General features: G+C 27.9%; 1 protein-coding gene across 1 annotated transcript in view; it reads left to right on the forward strand.

Moving 5' to 3' along the window:
• Positions 1–468: 468 nt before the first annotated feature.
• The window catches only part of LOC107450518 (neurogenic locus Notch protein), a 68,718-nt gene continuing 50,408 nt past the window's right edge, over positions 469–18,778 (forward strand). The window contains exons 1-2 of the mRNA XM_016066331.3: positions 469–872; positions 13,820–13,898. Of these exons, the coding sequence (XP_015921817.1) occupies positions 803–872; positions 13,820–13,898 (149 nt within the window). The 5' untranslated portion in view covers positions 469–802. The remainder of the gene's footprint in view (positions 873–13,819; positions 13,899–18,778) is intronic.

Below are 18,778 nucleotides of genomic sequence, written 5' to 3' on the forward strand. Positions count from 1 at the left end.
AAAAAAAAAGTGTAAAAAGAAAATAGTATTTGAAAATGAATAATATTTTAGTAAATCGCAAATGAATAATGAATTAATATGAATGGATGAATTAAAAACATATAGTCAACTAGAATTTTTTTTCCTTAAGGAATCTGGAATCATAAATTTTATAGCGAATATTCTATTAGTTCTTTTTTGTTTCATTAAAATACGTTATCACATAAAATTAAATAAAGAAAAGAAAATAGTCTATAATTTATTGTACTAAACATTAAAAGAGGATTTAAATATTGAATTAGTCATGTATATAAATATGATACATTAGTTTCGGAGAGGATAACAACCCTATCTGCGTCCGTGAGAAATCTCAAACGCAATAATTAAAGCCGTTAAAAAGTTATGCTTTCTTCTTCCAGATGGGAATCTCACCAAACGTCGCCAACTCGCCAAAACCGTATCAATGGGATTAGGGATGAAAAGATAAATATTCCCCATCCTCGTCTGATAGATTAGCAACCCTAAGAGAGGGACGCTGACTGGATTCAACTTTTTAACAACAGGTCAAACTTAGTCATAAGAGATTGTGGAGTGCAACGAGGAGGTAGTGTCGGTGGTGCTATAGAGATTTAAAAAAAAAAATTAAAAATTAATTAACAGTGATTTATAAATGAACGCTAATTAATTAAGTGTTGTGTCATCTTCTGCACTTGGATTACTTTTACATTGTTGGATTACGGGATTATTAAAACAACTATTCCATGAATTTCTGTCGGACTTAGAAACGAACCGGTGTCGGCGAGTGCCTATTTATAGGAGAAAGATGGGGTACCGTGCTGGATTGTTTTGGGGTACAATTTTGACGGTGGTTGTTTCGATTGTTGAAATTCAAGGTAATTTTTATGCTATTTTTCTAAGTATTTATCTGAATATATTTTGTTATCCAAGTGTTTAAGTATTATTGTCATTTAGGTATTGAAAATATACTGGTAGACAATATTCTAGTGTTCCTTTTTTTTCCAACACGTTGCCTTTCTTAATTAAATTAAATTTTTAAATTTCAGGTTAATTGTATTTGCAATGAGTATATAAATAATTAATTACTGTTTATAAATTATATATGATACATTTTAACAAGCGCAATACTTCTAAATAAATATTGGAATGAAAAAGTTTCACATTGACTAAGCAAGAGAAATTAATATTCAATAGAAAAATAATTAATTTATAAATTAATTATTAATAATTTAATTAAATTGCAATAGTTAATTAATAATATATTCATAATTAATTATAATTATTGCTTATATGTGATTTATTGATCTAAATCTATAATAAAGAACGTGTGAAAAATAGTCACTTTCAAAAACTCAAACAGCTACAGTTTTTTATGTATTAATATTATACAAATAGTTTGATAAATAAGTATTCCTTAAGTGGTTGTTTTAAAATGATGAGATATTAGTTAACCAACTGCTTTGTTAAAATTATTAACCATAATGAATTTTTTTCAAAATTTAAGTAAGCTTAATAAATTTATGATTATTTTTTATATTCTTAACTATTCTATTTATTCTTAAAAGCAATATTTTCGCAGAATGTTACTTTTATTTGAACAAATACGTCAAATTATAATGATTTCATAATAACAATCTTCGCTGTATTTAATGACTCTAATTTATTCCTTTTACTAATGAATTATTTTTAGATAAAAAAATGATTTATCCTTAAACGTTCATGAATATTTTCATTATTAGAAACTAAAGCATCCAGAAAGCCTCCTAAGCTTTCTTAACTATTAATTTTTTAATTAATTCTGAATGCTGATATAAAAAAATTAAGGCTAAGATTTTTATATCTTTAATAGTATGCTGCGTTTGCAGGTCAAATTCATAAAGTTATGAAAAAATTACGTCACATTGTTTACAAAGCATAAGGAAATTATAAATGATCCATTTCTATAGAAATTAAAAGCATCGTCCATGTGCTAATAAATCACTTTTGTCATTGGTTAAAACTAAATTGTTTTTAAATGCGCTAAATTAGTTCAAATTTACCGTATTCAAAGATTTTTAAATGTATTATAAAATCGATAATTGTGTATTTAGATAAATTTATTAATATTTAGGATATTCTAGAATGCGGATGTAGATTTGAAAGATATTTAGGGACAATATGGATAAATTCATGTAATTGTATTATAAATATGTAATATCCTAATAAGTTTATTCTAATAATATATGGTTGAGTTATTCTTAAAAGTTCTTTATTATATGTATCCTAGCAACAACCTTCGCCCCCAGTTAAGCTCAAAATTGGCTTGATATGGGTCCTATATCGGAATGTCTAGATTTTTAATATGGTCCTAGAATGGCCTATTTTGAATCACTAATGAATATAAAATATCGGGTGAATCTGATAATTCTATATAGGGCCGGACCGATATTAGTTATAAAATATCGGGTGAATCGGGCAATTTTATATAGGACCGATATTGGTTGTAAAATATTTTGTGAATCAGACAATTTTGTATAGGGCCGATATTGGTTGCAAAATGACTGTAAAATATCGGGTGAATCTGGCACTGGTTGTTAACTGACTGTAAAATATTTTGTGAATCGGATAATTCTATATAGGGCCGGGTCGATATTAGTTGTAAAATATCGGGCGAATCGGGCAATTATATATAGGACCGATATTGGTTGTTAAGTGGCTGTAAAATATTTTGTGAATCAGACAATTTTGTATAGGGCCGACATTGGTTGCAAAATGGTTGTAAAATATCGGGTGAATCGGGCAATTCTATGTAGGACCGATATCAGAAAAATAATGGCCCTTTGAGCCCTTATTGAGCCGAGATTCTTGATTATTGGTCCAATGTGGGCTCAAGTTATTTTGCCAGCCGGTTATGTTTGAACTGAAGAGTTTGGGGAACAATGCAAGACATGTGAAGGAATTGTGATTCAAAAGTCAGGATGAAGCGAATCTCTTTAGTATCAAAAACTTACATAGAAAAAAGTAGCTTTTTACATTATTAAAACACTGGTTTGCTTGTTAGATTGTTACTGTTAAAATAATTTCAAAATTAAATCGGGACGAAAGAACACAAGACTTGTTTTTTCACAATAAACCCATAATTACTTTTCATACATTGATTAATCGATTTTGTAATTCAGCACTAGTTTTAAACATAAGCCAATCTTTTAAAACAATTTGGCGGTGAAAATCGTTAATTTTGTTCGATAAGCCAATTTTTTAAAGCAAATGAGTCAATTTCATATCAAAGCAAATTTGTTTAGAAATTTATTTTTCAACAAATTATAATTTCAACAAATTGATGAGATAAAATCTTTATTTGATTCAAAACAGTGCGAATTCTGTTATGATTGATAGGGCTGTGAGAGATGAGGGTGTAATTCTTTAATTGGCCGGATAGGATCGCTTTCATTTACAGACAAGTGTGAGCTTCTAGCCGGATTGACGCCGAGGTCGACCTAATTGTTGACCAATTAATTTCAGTCATGTGGTCTCGTTAACCACTTCCACTCTGTAAAAAACGATGGGGCTTCAAAAGCGTTTATGTGTGTCAACTTTTATATGACAACGTGGTTTTTATATTATATGATGGTTTTGATAGCACAATAATAACACAATTTCGCCGTAAGAATTTTGAGGAATCTTATATCGAGCTATATAAATGGTTAAGAATTTTTGAGGAATCATATATCGAATTATATAAAAGGTTAAGAATTTTTGAGGTATCTTATATCGGACTATATAAAAGGTTAATAATTTTGAGGAATCTGATATCAAACTAGTGTATAAGAAGTTAAGAATTTTGAGGAATCTTATATCGAACTATATAAAAGGTTAAGAATTTTGAGGAATCTTATATCGAACTATATAAAAAGTTAAGAGTTTTGAGGAATCTTATATCGAACTACATAAAAAGTTAAGAATTTTGAGGAATCTTATATCGAACTAGAAGTTAAGAATTTTTAGGAATCTTATATCCCAGTGTTTCCCAAAGTGTGGTACGCGTACCCCCAGGGGTACGGGAACAGTTTAGCGGGGTACGCTTTTTATGCGAAATATCTTACAACATATATCAAAATTTCTTATTTAAAAACAAAACTAGCAATGAAAATTTACAATTACGTATTTTTCTATTGGCTATTTTTTGCAGAGTTAACAGTTAATAGTTAGTGGTGTCAACAGCCAGTTGTAATTTTTAACTTATGTGCATTTTTTATAATAAAAAATACATTAATTTTTTTATTAGGGGTACACAGTGCTGCGAAAAATTTAGAAAGGGTACACAAAATTCATAAGTTTGGGAAACACTGTTATATCCTATATAAAAAGTTAAGAATTTTGAGGAATCTTATATCAAATTATATAAAATTTAAAAATTTTGTGGAATCTTATATTAAACTACATAAAAGGTTAAGAATTTTGAGGAATCTTATATCGAACTATATTGAATTATTAATTTAATATTATAATTTCAATATTAGTTAATTTCACTTTTATCATCTTATTTATTATTACCTTATTAAGATTACAGCAAACTTGATCGATATTGTGATTCAATGCTGAACTGATTTAATTAAGAGTGAAGTTAAGGGTTATATTAAGGTTTCAAAAACACGATTAAAGTTAAATTCAGACTAACTTGCTCAATTTTATGATTCAATATTGAACCTCTATGACAAATTTAAAAGAAAGAATAAGCCAGTTCAGGCTAACCTAGAGTAAGCCATAAAGTTTCGGTTACTGAAAAAAATATTTTTCTTTTTCAAGATTTGGAAATAGAAACAAATTATTTCATAAATTATTTTCAGTTTGGTGTTATAAAAATTTCTTTTCAGTATTTGAAACTTCATGGCCTATTCTAGGTGTTGTGGAACTAACTTTTTCTATAGTTTAAATTTTAAATTAGTTATGGAGGTAAAAGAGAAATAGAGACGTAAAGTTTCTTGACGTGATTTGACGTCCTTTTAAGGATGGTACGGCATTTCAAGTCCATATGAGGTAAAAGTGATTAAGATAGCTGCCAACTTGCTCGATATTACGATTTAATGTTAAACCGACTTTACCGAAAGTGCAGTTAAGGATAGTACATAGGTTTCTAATACGCGAAGAAAATTTGAATTAAAAGTATTAAGATTGCTGCAAAATTATTGCTCGATATTATGATTCGATGTTGAGCCGACTTTATTGAGATTTTAGCCAGGGATAGAACCTTTTGAATCATTAAAGATTTTACCAAGCTTTTTAATGCACAAAGAAAAGTTTGAAGTTATTAAAATCGCTGAAAGCTTCCTCGATATTATGATCCAATGTTGAAACGAATTTACTGAGAGGACTATTGAAACGAATTTACTTGTCAAGGATGGTTCAATGGTTTCAAACAAAAGAGAAAAAGTTAACTGTCCCTCTTTTAGAACATGAATTAATTTTCTTTGTAAAACTGTAATATTTTTAAGAATAGAATCTGATAGCTCTTTAAATCCGGGGGAGTACAAGAAATCTCAATGTGTCCTTTATCTCCTATTCCCGCTGCTATTATTTACGCATAGAAAAAAAAAAGCATTTGAAACAGTGGTTTCCGAGCTTGTTTGCACACTTTATATACTTTTGTAAATAATTCAGTACTCTTCTCCCTATTCTAAAAAGTAAGTTTTTCCACATTTGTGACCCCCTTCAATCTTTTTCTCAACTATACAACACAAAAACAGCCCTCATTTTTTACCACCGTCTAAAAAACGAAGGCGCAAATAAGAAGATAAAGGTGCTGTATCAAAAAATTCTATAAAAGACTGAATTAGGAACACCGAGAAAAGGAACAAGGATTTTGAATGTGTGTGTAACGAGCGGGAGGGGTAAGGGGTGTGGGGTTTGCTAAGAGAGCCGGACCCTTTCCCACGGTTCTCTCTCCGAGTCATGCAATGTCTGCATTTTGCTCTGCACTACTGGTTCTCTCCCCTCTTCGACATTTCGTTTGTCGCCCCCCTCCCCTTTTTCTTCCCTTCATCAAACTATACCATGTGTTAAGAAAACTGTAGCATTTCCGCTGTGTGAAGTTCAGGTGGTAGGGGCACCTTTTTTGGATTAATATTTAGAAATACAGACCTGCACCAAGACTTTTGATCGATGATATGAGTTGAGTTGTTCCATAACTTTCCCGAATTTAAAAAAAAAAAATTAAATTTTAAAAATTTAAATTCATGCTGTTAAATTTAGCATAACCTAGCATCTTTTGTTACTGTTATTTAAGTATTAATTTAATTTAATCTCTTCTTATTAACGGGTTTAGTTAGTAAGTAGTAATTAAAATAAAGTTTTAACTTGGTTATTTAGAAACATACAGACATTATTTAGAAAACAGACCGGCACCAAAACTTTTTTGATCGATGTTGTCCCATAACAGTTGAGTTGTTCCATAACTTTCCCGAATTGAAAAAAAAAGTAAATTCTAAAAGTTTAATTCATGCTGTTAAATTTAGCATAACCTAGCATCTTTTGTTACTGTGATTCAAGTATTAATTTAATTTGATCTCTTATTATTAACGGATTTAGTTAGTAGCAATTAAATCAGGTTTTAACTTAATTGGATTAAATTAATTCTTAAATTAGTGGGAATTGTTTAATCCCAAGCCTTAAATTAGTGAGTTACAATTCAAATAGTTTTAAAATGAAAATAGGTTTGATGAAGCCTTAATTTAACGAGAATCGATTAGATAAATGCTTAAATTAGCGAATTATGATGGAATCGAGTCTTAAATTAATGAAAATCGTTTAATTAAATCCTTCATTTGGAAAAACAACGAAATTTTTATAGAAAAAACGGATTTGCCTATTTAACTGAATGCATAATTGCTTTAAAATTGTCTTGTAAAAGGTATGCAATGCATAGTTTCTGATAAAAGAGAACTGAAGATATCATTATTTCTAAATGTCATAAAATACTTACTGATAAAAATATTTACAATTTTGAAATGACATTATAATATTTATTGAATTGCATATATGCTTTTATAAAAATGCCGTTTTTGTTAAGTACTTAAACACGACTATTGTCATAATGAAAAAATCTGTAGTAAAATTTTTAAAACTTTTTAAGTTTGAGATAACAATTTCAGAGCTTTTGATATTGATTTATTATTGTTCAACATGTTTTATTGAACCAAATAAGCATTTAAATATAAAACGTACTAAACTTTAGTTATCAGCGGTCTCATACAAGTTATTTTAGATATATATTCAGTAGTTTAGTTAATTAGAGAATGCTACATTTGTTTCAAAAGTGACGTCTTTAAAATTTATCCTAATGTATTACTTAAAAGAGTATTAGATAAATCTGTAGATTTTAGTTCGAATTGCGTCATTTATATATCACTTACGCTGCTTTAAAAATAATCTTTTCATTACAGGTAGAGTAATATTATTATTCTAACAGAATTAAGCTCTCTTTTTTTAATCAAACCGTGCCGAATTTAGAAGAAGTTGGCTCAAGTTTCATCTAAAATGCAGAGAAGTTGCTCTATATTGAAATCGATTAAAAAATTCGCTATCGGAAAAATTCCATTTACAGAAGTTATAGGTTTTTGCAGTTATGTAATTAAACGATACGAAATTTCTCGTTAATGTGATAAATCTATAAGTCAGTAGTATGTGATGGTGATAATTATGACACTTAAATTAATTAATGAAATAATACACAATGCAAATTTATTAAAATCATTAATTTTATCGCATAAATAAACGGCTCAAACATTATAGAGACATTCCAGTTTTCAACAGGATTGCAAAAAACCTGAGTTTTTCCAGAAAAATCCAACCCGGGTGGGTTTTATTAGGCTTTTCTGGGTTTTTCATGTTTCATTAGGTTTTTTTTTAAAAGAGGCACTGTCTAATCAATGACCGTACAGTCAAATATAGCCAGCAAGGTGACTCTCCAGTCTCCAAACAAGCTTTTTCACCATAGCTTCATTTTTTTAAGCTAGACTACATATATATTTAAATAGAATAGCTCTTTAATATAATCAATTCTAGAAAAACCCACTTTCGGGTGGTTTTACTGGATTTTTCAGAGTGGGTTTTACTCTATAAAACCCACCCGGGTTTTAATGGGTAGGTGGGTTTTTTGCAACCCCGGTTTTCAATTGCAAAAAACTGAAAAGAATATATGTCTAAAAAATTCCAAAAAAAGACAAACAAAAGATAAACAAAGAGTAAAATAACTGAAAATTCTTAAGTGACGAAAATCGAATTAAAAAATATCGAGAAAATTCCTTATATTGGAGACTAGATGGAAAATATTTAACACTGAAAAATTTCCTTTTAGGAAGAAATTCATTGTAGGGATACTCTATTGGAATAAAAATAATCACTTCAGACTATTTGAAATAATCATTCAGACCATTGTATTTATGTTAGTGTAAGAAAAGATAATGTTGGTAAGAGCAATGAGGCGGCTCTTTTCAAAACAGATGGGTTTATTTATTCTTTCAGAGGTTGTGCAAATAAAAAAAAAAAGGATTTTATGCTTGTGAAGAATAGTAATAATATTATGATAGCAGTTCTAATGGTCTCACTTTATTCATAAGAAGATGATTCTTCTCTGGGGAATATTTTCTTCAACCAAAGTAACCTGATTTGAAAGAGCTTTTTCCTTGTGTTAGCTAATCCCATAATTAAACTTCCTGCAAACGATGCTAAACAGGAAACGTTAGTTAGTTAATTGAATGGCATTTATTCTCGACTTAAGTACAATCCCACCATTTACAAATGAAGATTAAGGTGAGAAAACGGTTTATGTCATGAAAGATAATTCTGAGAAAAAGGCATTTGTCGGTTTGAGAATTCCCAGAAGCGAGCATTCAATTGAAATGGTAAAAATAAAAGCGAACGTCACAAGCATTTTTTGCATCTCCTAAAAATTTCAATATAAAATTTATAATTTTTGATGTTAAAAATCGGATTGGATCCTAAAAATTCTTCCCCCATCACTACTTTCTTATTTGTATAATTTTCTTTACTGTACTTCTCTCTGTTCTTTTCTACGCGTGGACATAAACTGTTTTTCCCCTGTGCGGCTCATCTTCACTGCATAATAACTCTCTAGGAGAGCCCATTTTCTACGTGTTGATTTATCAAAACTTAGTATTCCTCAAAATGCACAAGATGGCGTTTCAATTGTCAGTTTTGTGAAAAATGAATTTAAACCGTTCTCCCCCCACCCCCACCTTGATCTTTGAATGTCGTATTTGCAAACTTTAAAATCATGGAATGACGAATTCCGCATCCTGCTTGCACCGACCACAGTGCTGATTTATAATATCCTCAGTGGTAGATGGATCAGGGATTAAAGTCCTCTTGCTGACAAGCTAGCCTCGGAAGGTTTTCGCGGTTTTCCTCTCCATGTAACGCAAATGCGGGTTAGTTCCATCGAAAAGTCCTCCACGCAGGCAAATTTCTCTCTATACTTGATCCTGGAGTTCTCTTATCTTCTGAATTGGGCTCAGAATTACACGCGTTAGTAGTTGTAAACCCAAGAAAATTGGGTCATCTGTTCAACAACGGTTATAAAATACAATAAAATCATAGAACTCAATTTAAAAAAATTCTCGCAGTTCTAATTATTTTGATAGTAAGTCTATTTATCATTTTCACTTCAATGTTTTAAAACTCTCAAAAATTTAATTTTTAAAAAAANAAAAAAAAAAAAAAAAAAAGAAAATTTAATTATTAGAATTGCTCGAGATTTTTTTCTTTCGTTAACTGAGTTACATGTAATTTCAAAATCGGCAAATACATTTTCGAAAATGGAACTGCATGTGATAGCAATTTTAGATAGAGTTTAAAAGGAACATAATTTTGTATGCTCCTAAATAATAAAATAGTAGAACAGGGATTTGACTCTGAATAATGATAATAATAATATTTTAAATACTACTAATAATGATAATAAAAGGAAGTGTTGAATTTTCCTTAGCACCCAGAACTCTAAATCTAAATTACATATTTCAACAAAAGCAAAAAGCAATCCGTATCGTAATAAATAGGTATCTGGAATTTTTTAAAGTACACACACATAAATACTATTTTTTGTAAATATACATTCTAAAACCTGAGAAACATTTCTCATCAAAATTAGTCAAGTTTCTTATTACTATTTTTAAAATAAATAACTTACAAATATATTCTATTGTCTTACTTCCAATTACGTGATTCATTATGTCGCGATTCCTTTCTTTGGCCTAGAGAACCAAAATTTAATTGGTTCATCATAAGATTCCAATCTTTCAAATGGTTGAGATAGTTCCCAGGGTCATTGTCTTTGGCATTACCTTGAAAGAGCAATTTGCATTCAATTTTAATATATTTAAGCGTATTTAAAGAAATAATAATAACCTACACTATTTTGACTTGTAGTCTGTTAGCGTGTGTTTTTCAGTCTGTATATAGTAGTATAGTAAAATAGAACAGTTGTCTGTGTTTTTTAACACCGTAAAATAAATGCATACTGTTACATTTTATAAATGATATCAATAGTTTGTCTAATAAAACGCATAAGTTTCGAGTTGATAAATTAGTAAGGTAGAAATTTGTGAGAATAGGAATTATTTGAAATTAATTTTCAAGGGAGTTTGTAATGCCATGTTTTAAAAAGAAACTTTAAATAATTTTTTTCTTTTCTGTAAGGCACGCACAAGGGGCTGTATCAGAGATGGCAATCCTATGGCACGTGTGCCACTAGGTGACACGTGACATCTTGGTAGTAATTTTTTATTCTAAATTAAAATGATTAAGTATAAATTATTTATGATATTGAATTAAATAAAAGGAAATTGAAAAATGAGAATTAAAATTTGTATATATTTTATTTCAATTGCGTAATTGAAAAATATTTTATTTCAATTGAAATAAAAACGCAAGACAAAAATATGTTATTATGTTTAATTATTTTTTTAAATGCAGAATTAAAAGTCAAATTTTTCTTCAAGATTTTGCGTATCGGATTATTTAATGACTAAGAAATAGAAGAATAAGTAAGTTACTCGAAAAATTTTGTCACCGTGGAATCTAAAGGTTTTTATCCTAATTTTTTGTGCTGATGGGTGTCTTATGTTACACCAGTAGAGGATGCTTATGAAAAGGATTATTTTAACGTCCCTTCCATATCTTTGTTTATGGGATTGAGTTTTTTCCCCTCATCTCCATCTGTGGTAAAGAGAGAGAGAGGTGCAAAAGAAGATGACACAAGTGGATGGGAGAAGAAGAGCCCCAGCTGTTGAACTTCCATCAAGAGGTTGTTTTTTCGTGGGACGAGCGGAACACAAGTTGGAAAATGTGTTCTCAATTTGAAACCTGATAAGGCAATGTGATAATGAATCACTCAACTTCCTCTGCGAGTAAAAGTGTCCATGGATTGGTTGTATCGTAATAATTACTTCGATCTCCAGTTGCTTATTACAATAATTAGTGAGGTGGTTCAGTATCATTTGCTCTCTTTTAGGAGGTCCGATAAGCTGTTTTAAATTTTTCAGCTGTTGACCTTCCCCATGATGAACTTGTATATCCATTCTTACTTGACATGGGATATCTTTAAAAAAGAGTATAAGTTGTTCAAAATACGTAGGGTGTGTTTATGGAAAAAGGCTTAATAGTAAAATTTAAATATTTTTTTCGCGTTGAAATGTAAAATTTTTTTTTTTTTTTTTTTTTTTTACTANTTTTTTTTTTTTTTTTTTGGAGTTTAAGGAATTTCGAAATAACTTAATATGTTTTTCCACTAACTTGTTTCTCCGCTAAGCTTATTCAACATGTTTTTCGCCGAGCTTGAGCATCTTATTCAACATATTCTTCCACTAAACTAGCTTCTTACCTTAACATGTTCTCCCATTAAACTAGATTCTTACTTAGCATGTTCTTTCACTAAGTTTTCCCAACAAAATATTGAGAAGAGAAAAAAAATTTTCAGATTAAAAACAAGAAATAAAAAAAGTTCATTTTATTTTATTTTTAATCTGTTTCTTAATTTATATTCTTAAATATAAGTGAGTTTAATAACACACTATGAAGGCTTTAAAAAAATTTTTCATATATTGTAGGGAGTTAATTACTATAACTTTTCATTAACTGCTAGATCGTGTCATTATAATTTATCAGAAATAAAGAGTCATAACATTAATTTTCCAATCAGCTTCGAATAAATTCCCCAAAATATTCTCTTCGAATAAAATAAATAGATGCACGTATTCTTTTATTTTTTATATTCTTGTGACAAAATTGTTTAAGATATTCATAAATTACCTGAAAGCTAAAACAATTACTAAAATAACAAAAATCTTATATTTGTTTATTTTAATTATTGTTTTAAAATGCATTTTCTTAGACATCGATTGACTGGCTCAGATAACCCAGTTAAAGAACAATGCACGCGTAACAAATTATTAATTATCGCCTGCTCCATAATTGATAGTGATCTCAAAAAATGCGCCAGATTATTGTTTCGAACTTTTATTTATTTATTTTTCTTTCTGATAGACAATGTAAGTTAAAATCTCTTTTCAGTGGTCTTAGGTTTCTTTTTTTCTTTCATCTTTTCCGTCGTCTAATACCTAAGAAGAAGAAAAACTTAAAGAGTTTATCTTTATTGGTCAATGTGTGTGATTTATTTTTTATCATGCATGATATTAGGAAATGACTGATGGTAAAGAAAAAGTCTTCTCATTTTATTTTTCCTAAAAATTTAGAATCAATTTTTTTCAAACTTTTCGTTTGTTTTTCTTGTTATAGTTCAACATTTAAGAATAAAAATTATTATTTTTGGTCAATAGCTAGTTCGTTCGTTATTTACGTTTAATGGTTAAACAAAGAAATTACGCTTATTTTAATTTTAGAAGAAACATTTTCCACTATTCAAAAAATATGTTTACGAAAGATTTTTTCTTTACAAAAGTTTTCAATATATTTTAAAAAGTATCAGCAATTTCTGAGAAAAGGTACAAAATAAACTTTTGTAGCATGAACTAACGTGAACTTTTATTTTATGAAAAATTTTATATGTAATATTTTAAAAACGGGAAAAAACGCTTTTTTTTTTATAGATTTAAAAACCTTTTTTATATTGTTATTCTAGTTCAACCATGAATTGACTTTTTTCAACGTCTTTTTGTAATTTTTAAATTTTTTTCTTCTTTTCAATTCATTATCGAATTAACTTTAGTCATGCATCATTAAACAATGCGCGTGATATTTAAAGTAATTTTTTTTAGCTTTTTATGTGTTTAATTAATTTTCTTGAAGCGTTGTTATTTTTTATTGTTAATTTTTTTTTTTAATAAACCATTATCATCGCAGATATGGCCAATAAAAGATTGAAGAGAAAAGGAAAGAGAGAAAGTGCATTACTGAATCGGCTTTACTGGTGAATCATTGATTGGGCGAATCAATCATTGGGCAAATTAGCCTATCTTAGATGGGTCTAATCTGTTTTGTTACCAGATTAAAAAAAAATGTTATTATAATCTTAAATCTACAATTTTTAGTATGGCAAATATAATTACCACATTTATTTACATATTTTAAAACTTTGTACATATTTTGAAAGTTTTTTTTTCTTTTTCCTTTCTTTCTTTCCTTCTTTTTTTTTTTTTTTTTTTTTTGATTTTNTTTTTTTTTTTTTTTTTTTTCTTATAAAATGTCAAAGTGAAGCGAAATTTTAGAAAATGTGAAAAACTTCATTGTAATAACATGAACAAAAAGAAAAATATATTTTTAACACAATTTTCAATAAATCTTATTATAATGTATGTTTGATTTGTTTCAGGTCTTGCTTCATGCTCCCCAAACCCCTGTCAAAACGGTGCCTCTTGCGTTGCCAACCCAAAAGGAGAATTTTATTGCAAGTAAGTAATAAAAATAATTACATATTTTAGTTCTAATATTTCCTAGTGTAAACACCATTACTTTAACTTGACACGTTAATTTATATAATAAATAAATTATTATTGTATAGAATTATTGTTCTGCGAATAAAATCATTGATAATTAAAAAATCATTCTTATTAATTAATAATTTTTTTTTCTGTAGAAAAATATTTTTACATTAAAACGTATAGTTTGAATATTTTTTTTCTCCAAAGAATTAGTACATTTTTTTTAATATCTGCAATTTGGCAAGGTTTTTCTCTTTGGTAAAAATCATTAACATGGTTTTTCGAAGATCTGTCGCTAAGGAAAATAAAAGTTTAAAAAAACAACAATTTAAGTGCCTTTTACTGAAAGCGATGGTTTTAAACTATATATGTCATCTTGCCGTGAAAAATTATATGGGCTTTAGAACGGACAAATAACTAAAATATTTTAAAAGTTATTAAACTTTTATAAAAATCGCCAATTTGGCGATATTTTACCCCATAGAAGAAAATTATCAAAATTACTGCCTTATCCTCAGTTTTCGAAAATTTTTTTGAGCTCAGACTATGCAACATTGGAGTGAGTTTTTAAATATTAGAAGATTAGACCGCAAACGCTTTTCATTTTTACAAAACTGTGACTTTACCCCATATTGACGTTTTGCACCATTTTCAGAATGAGTATAGAGGGCGCTGGCTAAAGATAGGCTAAACTTGACCATACAGTCATGAGTAACTGTTGCAAACTCACAGCAGTCATGAAAATGGCATTATTCTCAAAAAAGCATTAATTTATATGACAACGGAGCCTTCGAAAAAAAAAAGCCCTAAAAAAATTGAAAAATCATTCTTATTAATTATCGTTTTTATTTCCTTTCTGAAGAAAAATATTTTTACACTAAAACGAATGCGTAATTTGAATATTTTTTAGTAAATTCTTTAAAGTGTATCTCCAATTGGGAGAGATTTTTCTCCTAGATATAAAAATCATAAATAATTCTAAATTTTTAGCATATTTTAATAAGCATAAACAATTTAATGTTTTAGTATTTTTTCAAATATTAATTAATTAAATTGCGAGAGCTTAACATCTTTCCATATCCTAAATCACCACGTTTGGAAAAACATATTCTTCGCTTAAAAGCCCTCGAAGAACAGGAATAGAACTGTCGATGTCGTTTGGATATTCATTTTTTTTTTCATTCGGAAAAAAGAAAAGTAAAATCGAAGTTAAAATATATTAAGAAGTGAAGAAAAAAATATTTTAGAGATTATTTTCACATTCTCTTTTGTCCTTTCTTCATACTGGTTGTGCAGAAATAATAGCGAGAAGAGTTCTCGGGGAATGTTAGTCATGCGGGCCTTTTAAATCGGCTTCTGAAGGGGCCCATCTGCCGGATCGCATCAAACGATTCCGTTGCAGATCACGTGACGCCATGGCTTTTGTTAGTTCTTTAACGGTTTTTCTGTACATTCAGGACCTTTTTCTGGCAAATATGTTTTATCGATTGTTTTTAGATTGAAATATAATTTTAAACTAATACGTACTGAATTGCATTGGCAGTAATTATAAAATTATTCTTTAAATAAGTCGAAGGAAGTTTTTAATTAATAAACCTTTTTATTGAGGTGTTAATGTATTAAAAAAATAAAAATACATAAAATCATAATGAAAATAATACTTTGAACTTTTAATCATTATTTAATAAATTCTAAGTCATAATTAATTAAATTTTTATAGACAAATATTAATAATAATATTTTTTAATAATTAATGCAAAAATAATGTTATTAATAATAATATTTTGATAAAAATTGAGCTTGTCCAATATTTTTTTTTGTTATTCCTTTCGTAATATACTAGATTTCTTTTATTTATATTCAGACAATGTTTATTTGTATTTTCTTTTTATCGAAATTAAATTTTATACTATAGAACTAATCGCATTCATGGCTCATGCACGATCTTATGAAAAGGTTGAATTTTGAAGAGTTAAACTTTTCTTCACTATTAAAAATAATTCCGTAATGAGTTTACTGAATGAGTTTTGTGTATTTTTTATTTCGGTATTTTGAATTATTAATTTCAGCAACGGGTTTTGTGTAAAATTAACTTTTTAGCTTGATATTTTGAGTTATTATTAAACTGGTTTTGAGCAAAATAAACTTTCTATTTTTATAAATAATTTGAGCTATCATTAATTAAGTTTTTGAGTAAAATAAACTTTTCAGAGTGATATTTTAGAGTTACTATTAAACTGGTTCGGAACAGAATGAACTTTTTAGTATGACGGTAATTTGAGCTAATATTAAACGAGTTTCATGCAAAATGAACGTTACGGCATGATATTTTGAGTTACTATTAAACTGGGTTTTGGCAAAATAAACTTTTTAGTATGATAGTAATTTGAGCTAATATTAAACGAGTCTTATGCAAAATAAACGTTTCGGCGTGATATTTTGAGTTACTATTAAACTGGTTTTGGGCAAAATAAACTGTCTAGTACATAAACTGTCCTAACGCGACATTTTAAGTAATTATTAAACGAGTAAATAAACATTCTAAATTGACATTTATCTTACAATTCCATTTCAAAAAACTGATATGAGCCACTTAACATCAATTTTGAATCATGTCTGTTTTAACGTAACTATCTTTCTTTAAATTTACTTAATTTAACTCCAACACCGTAATCATTTTCGTAAATAGCTTTTCTCCCTTGTCAATTGGCAGAACTCTTCCTCACTGCATGATTCAATAATTTGCGCAGGTGACAAGCATAAGGCCACGAGTCGTTACGTGTACGCGACCGTTACACTCACACGATAAAAAGTGTTCTATGTTTTTATATAAATCTATAATCCAATGAAAGAGCTTTCAATAATAGATGAAGTTTTAATGTTTTTGCAGAGATCTATCGCCTAATGAATATTGGAGAGTTTTAAGTACAAAGAGATGAAAATAATCATTATGAAACTGTTTTGTAAATTTTAAGATGTAATTAAAAATCATATTTTTCCCTCTTCCACAAAAAGAAAGCGTAAAAGCTGAGTTGTTATTGCCGTATTTCAAAACTCAGCTTTAGTTTGTTTGTTTTTTCCATTACTAATTTTAAATAAATCTAAATTTTATTAAGATTAAAATATAATTAAGATTAAAATATAATTAAGATTTCGTATCGAAAAATAAAATAAAAAGTTGCTCGCTAAAAAGTAAACATTCGTAAATGTTTTATTTTGTTTCGCAAAAATAAGGCTTTGAGATTCTAAACTTGTACTTTTTAAATGCATTGTTACATTTAATATTAGATTACATTTCACGAAATTCAATTACAAGAAAAAAATATAAAATTAAAATGCCACATTCAAGGCTATTGTATTTAATTTAATTACAAAAAGTAACGTTTTGTTTATGTTTTCGCAACTGAAAAATTGAATATAAATTAGAAATTGAGGTGAAAAAAATTAGTTTGTATAAATAAGCAACTTGATTCCCATTGTTGTGATTAAAAAGAAGAAAGTATAGAATAAAAAAAAAAGTTTCTTTTATTCTTTGAATCTACCTGTTTGAACAGGTGATAACAAGTACAGAACTAAGAAACGAATAAATGGGAGAAGTTACTTTATTCTTTCCCCCTTTTCCAAGCTGTTCTAACCATATCACCTGTAAGTTTTTTTTTTTTTTTTTTAGTTATTCTTCATTCATCAATTCACCCGTTACTTAGTAGATTGAATAAGAATATCCGTTTCTTTTTATTTGTTCATTTAGCATAAATTCTAAAATAATATGTAAATTATAGAGTTCAAATTAAATTTATTAGATTAATTTATTTCTTTTTATTGATTGCAAGCAGACTATTGTGCCAGTTATTGCACAATATGAAAGGATTCAATTTCAAATAAATCTAAGAATATGCTAGATCTGCGTAAAACGTAAAATCAAATAGTTGAAATATCTATATTTGATCCAGTATGGAATTATTTTTGTTGAAAATAAGAAAAATTTTAATCCGGTATATTTTAAAATTTTACAAAATGAAAAAAATAAAAACTTTTGGGTTTATTTATTTTTTTATTATTTTTTTTTATATTTATTTTTGTCAGAGGAAGTATTTCAAAATTCCTAACTAGATTTTTTTCATACATTTGTCAGTTGAATAATTACTTCAATCTAGTTTTTTTTTCTTCATTTTCTAAATGTAATTCTGGTAAAGAGGTGTAATATTTTAAGTTTACTGCGCAATGTTTCATACTTTTTAACCAGATATGTTAAAAATAGTAAATAAAATTTATTTTTGCAAAAAAAAAAAAAAAAAAAAATTTACTTCAAAACGTATTTCTTTTTCTTTCCTCTTTTCCTTTTTAAAGGAAATATCAATAACTAAAGCATTCTTAAAATACTATTTTTTTTTAAAAAAAAATATAAGTTAGTAACATTAATTTAACAATAAACCACATTACAGATTTTAATTATTCTCCAAAGATTACATTTACTCTTAAAATATTTCAACTTAATATTTTCCAAGTGTAAATGAAATTTTGCAATGTTAACTTAATACCTGAAAAATCTAATTTAGCAGTTAAAATGTCATGTTAGTTATATAAAAAATAATTAGTTAAGATAATTCTTTTAACTGTGTAATTTTTTAAACATATTTTCCCCATAATTAAACATATTTATAAGAACTTGTCTTATTTGTTAATAAAACGTTCTGAAGAGAGTAGTTTGTGTTTATCTCGTATTTCCTTAAGATATATTTTTTTCATCCCTTTTTACCCATGATTATAGGAATTATTAATTTTTGCAAGCTTTGTTCCAATCACAGACTTCCCATCGGCCCCGCCTTCATTTTGCGGCTTCTGGGTATTTG

The sequence above is a fragment of the Parasteatoda tepidariorum genome, chromosome 8 (assembly GCF_043381705.1).
Source record: "Parasteatoda tepidariorum isolate YZ-2023 chromosome 8, CAS_Ptep_4.0, whole genome shotgun sequence".
Taxonomy (NCBI): domain Eukaryota; kingdom Metazoa; phylum Arthropoda; class Arachnida; order Araneae; family Theridiidae; genus Parasteatoda; species Parasteatoda tepidariorum.